General features: G+C 50.6%; 1 protein-coding gene across 1 annotated transcript; it reads left to right on the forward strand.

The window, feature by feature from the left end:
• Nucleotides 1–800: 800 nt before the first annotated feature.
• LOC116647495 (C-C motif chemokine 3) lies at nt 801–2,741 on the forward strand. The gene is made up of 3 exons (XM_032428917.1): nt 801–999; nt 1,726–1,840; nt 2,237–2,741. Exons 1-3 carry the CDS (start codon nt 924–926, stop codon nt 2,325–2,327), a joined length of 282 nt encoding a protein of 93 aa, XP_032284808.1. The 5' UTR covers nt 801–923; the 3' UTR covers nt 2,328–2,741.
• The last annotated feature ends 239 nt before the right edge of the window (nt 2,742–2,980 follow it).

The raw sequence follows: 2,980 nt of genomic DNA on the forward strand, positions 1-2,980 counted from the left end.
GATGTTATGATATATTTATGCTATTTCACTTCATTCAGTTTAACGAATGAAGTGAACAATCTAGCACTTACTTTATCCTTCCCTAATAGAGGAGAATTTAGGTTTTCTTATTTTAGAATCGTAAATGATGCTGAGTCAGATATCTTTATATTTAAAGATGCCTCCGTGTTTGGGTTTGTTTCTTTAGAACTCCTTCCTAGAAATGCATTTTCTAGGTTACAGGGTATAAATATTTTTAGGCTCTTGACATACTACACCCACATCGAATGTATCTTTCGGATCCTCATCTAGTGTTAACCCAGAGTCTCTAGTCACCCGGTGACTGTCTGACGACAGGAAGAGCAATGGAACTGTGATCTCATGCTTCCAAGTCCCCCAGCGAGAATTCCCCAGTTCAGTTCCTTGCATCCAAGGCAGGTGCACGGCACCCTCTGCATTATGCCATCTACCCCATCCGCACGGCTAGAACAGCTGAGGAAGCACAGAAGTCGCAGCTCGGTGGGAAGGACAGGGCGGGTGAGTTCATGTATAGATCAGTTCTTACGGGAAGGGCCTGGCTAAGAATAGACTTGGGTCAACACATACCCCTCTCCTCCTGCTCACGGGGGAAATTATTTCCTCACAAGAAACCAGAACAAGTCATGAGTTTCGGGCTGAAACTTAGAGCTCAGAGAAGCTATTCTTGGATATCCTGAACCCCTGTGGTCCCTTAGGACCCTGAGTTGTGCAACACTCAGCATGATGACACCACTGTGCTTAAAAATTTCCCTCCACACCCCCGGATTCCATTTCCCCTTCTACCAGGGCTGCCTATAAAGAGCAGGGGAGATCTGTTCACCCTCCAGAAGGACGCAGGCAGCAGCAAGAGCCCAGGCCCACCTCTGCGAACAAACGAGCCCACACGCCGTGCACTGCTCAGCATCATGAAGGTCCCCGGGGCTGCCCTCGCCGTCCTCCTCTGCACCATGGCCCTCTGCAGCCAGGTCTTCTCTGCACCATGTGAGTCTCTGTTGTTGCCACAGCTGTCCCCACTCCCTGTCCCCCGCAGTCGGTGGACCACACCTATTTCTGTCTCGTGGCCTTGGGAGCCCCCAAGAGAAAATGGGGAGCTTCTCAAAGGGCTCGAAAACATCATGGCCTTTCTCTTCAAGACTTTTACTTTCATCTTTATAAAGGAGTCTTAGCTATCCCCGTCCCCAGATCTGAGAGCCAGGGGGAGGTAGGGGAGTTGGAGTTCCATTTTACAGATGGCAAAATAGGGACCCTAAGCAAATGAGTTTGCAAGAGGCAGGATCCAAGACTGGTGACCTCCCGATGGGGTCATTCTCCCCCTCACTCACCCGAGGTCCCCCCAGCACTCTGTCCCTTGGATGTCGGAAGAGAGATGTCCAAGGTTTCTCTTTTGCTGGGGTATGACTTCTTGAACCAGGCAAAATTTCCAGAGAGAGATAAGAGCAGTCTGCTTGGATGTTTGGATCATATCAAGAAAGACAGCCCACCACAAAGAGTCAAGGAGAAAGAAGGACACAGACAGAAGCCAGAACAGAGACAGGCATATTTCTAGGCAAAGATGCCCAGGGCCTTCCAGGGACCCTGTCCCCCAGCCTGCAACCAGAGCAAAGCTGTTTTCCTCCGAGGCTTCCTCACCCTCCCAGGGATCCAATCTCAGATCTCCCTTTTCCTTCTGAACTGTGACTCGGGCTCATTCTCGCTCTTCCTCCACAGATGGTGCTGATACCCCAACAGCCTGCTGCTTCTCCTATGTCTCCAAGCAGATTCCACGCAAGTTCATAGTCGACTACTTTGAGACCAGCAGCCAATGCTCCAAGCCTGGTGTGATGTAAGTGCCAGTCTTCTTGCCCACCTCTGGGGAGACAGGGAGGGTCTGGAGTGGGGGCATAGAGTGGCCAGGGTCACCATCCTGGAATGGCCCAGCCCTCTGTCTCTGAGGTCTAACCTGACCTGGCCAGGGGCTTGCAAAGTCTGGAAGGATTGGCCCAGCACAGAGGGAAGGGAGGGAGAAAGGAGGTGGCAGCAGGATCCCCTCGGGGGGGGGGGCGGGGAGAGGGGCTGAGCCAGTGAGAGCAGTTCTCTAGACTGAGATGGGCAGAGGGTCCCTGAGAACGTGGGCATGCCCTGAGCTGCCCAGGACAGAGAGTGGGGTGAGGGGCCACAGTGCGCCCAGAATTCTCTTGCTGGATTCCTCAGTATATAATCCTTCCACCCCTCTTGGCAGCTTCCAGACCAGAAAAGGCCGCCAGGCCTGTGCCGACCCCAGTGAGGCCTGGGTCCAGGAGTACGTGACCGACCTTGAGCTGAACCCCTGAGTGGCCTGGAAGCTTTGAGAACCCAGTGACCTCAGTGGGCTGCCTGGGGAGCAGAGGTCTGAGCCTTGGAAACACCCCTGCAACCTCCACAGCTACCTCTCCTGTGCGCTGCTTGTTGCCAAACAGCGACACTCTGGGACTCTTTCTAACTTAAATTCCAACTTATTTATGCTATTTAATTTTTGTTATTTATTTTCAATGTCATGCTCTGGGGCCATTCGCTCCGAGAGACCCCAAGATACCTTCCTCACCACCCTCCCCCTCTCCCTTCACTTGCGCTGTGATTGAAGATGATTGCGTGACCTAATTTATTTAGTCTTAGTTTATTCTAAGCAGAAGTGGCACCCGAGCCACCAGACTGACATATGTGTATCGGATGTTTCTGTTCAGAGCTGTGTCCAGCCCCAAGAAATAATAAAGATGGTCTTTTCAAAAGAAAACTGGCTTTGAGTTTGGTTTTGTTTGTCCAGAATGGCAGAATCGCTGGCCGAAAGGAATAATGGGCAAAAAATAGGCAGATGTGAAATGGAGGGAAATTGGGATTTCCGGATCACTGAAATTATGAATGTTTCATAAATCAAATCAAAATATACATGCTGTAGGAAAATTCACTATGCCAATGGATATTATTAAGAAGAGTATTCATAGTGCAT

This window comes from Phoca vitulina, unplaced genomic scaffold (assembly GCF_004348235.1).
Source record: "Phoca vitulina isolate PV1807 unplaced genomic scaffold, GSC_HSeal_1.0 scaffold40, whole genome shotgun sequence".
Lineage (NCBI taxonomy): Eukaryota > Metazoa > Chordata > Mammalia > Carnivora > Phocidae > Phoca > Phoca vitulina.

Excerpts from the sequence above, each read along its gene's own strand:
- LOC116647495 (XM_032428917.1), top strand. The coding sequence starts at position 924 with ATGAAGGTCCCCGGGGCTGCCCTCGCCGTCCTCCTCTGCACCATGGCC. Across the intron at positions 1,000-1,725 it reads CCAGGTCTTCTCTGCACCAT|ATGGTGCTGATACCCCAACA; the intron begins GTGAGTCTCTGT and ends CTTCCTCCACAG. Across the intron at positions 1,841-2,236 it reads TGCTCCAAGCCTGGTGTGAT|CTTCCAGACCAGAAAAGGCC; the intron begins GTAAGTGCCAGT and ends CCCTCTTGGCAG.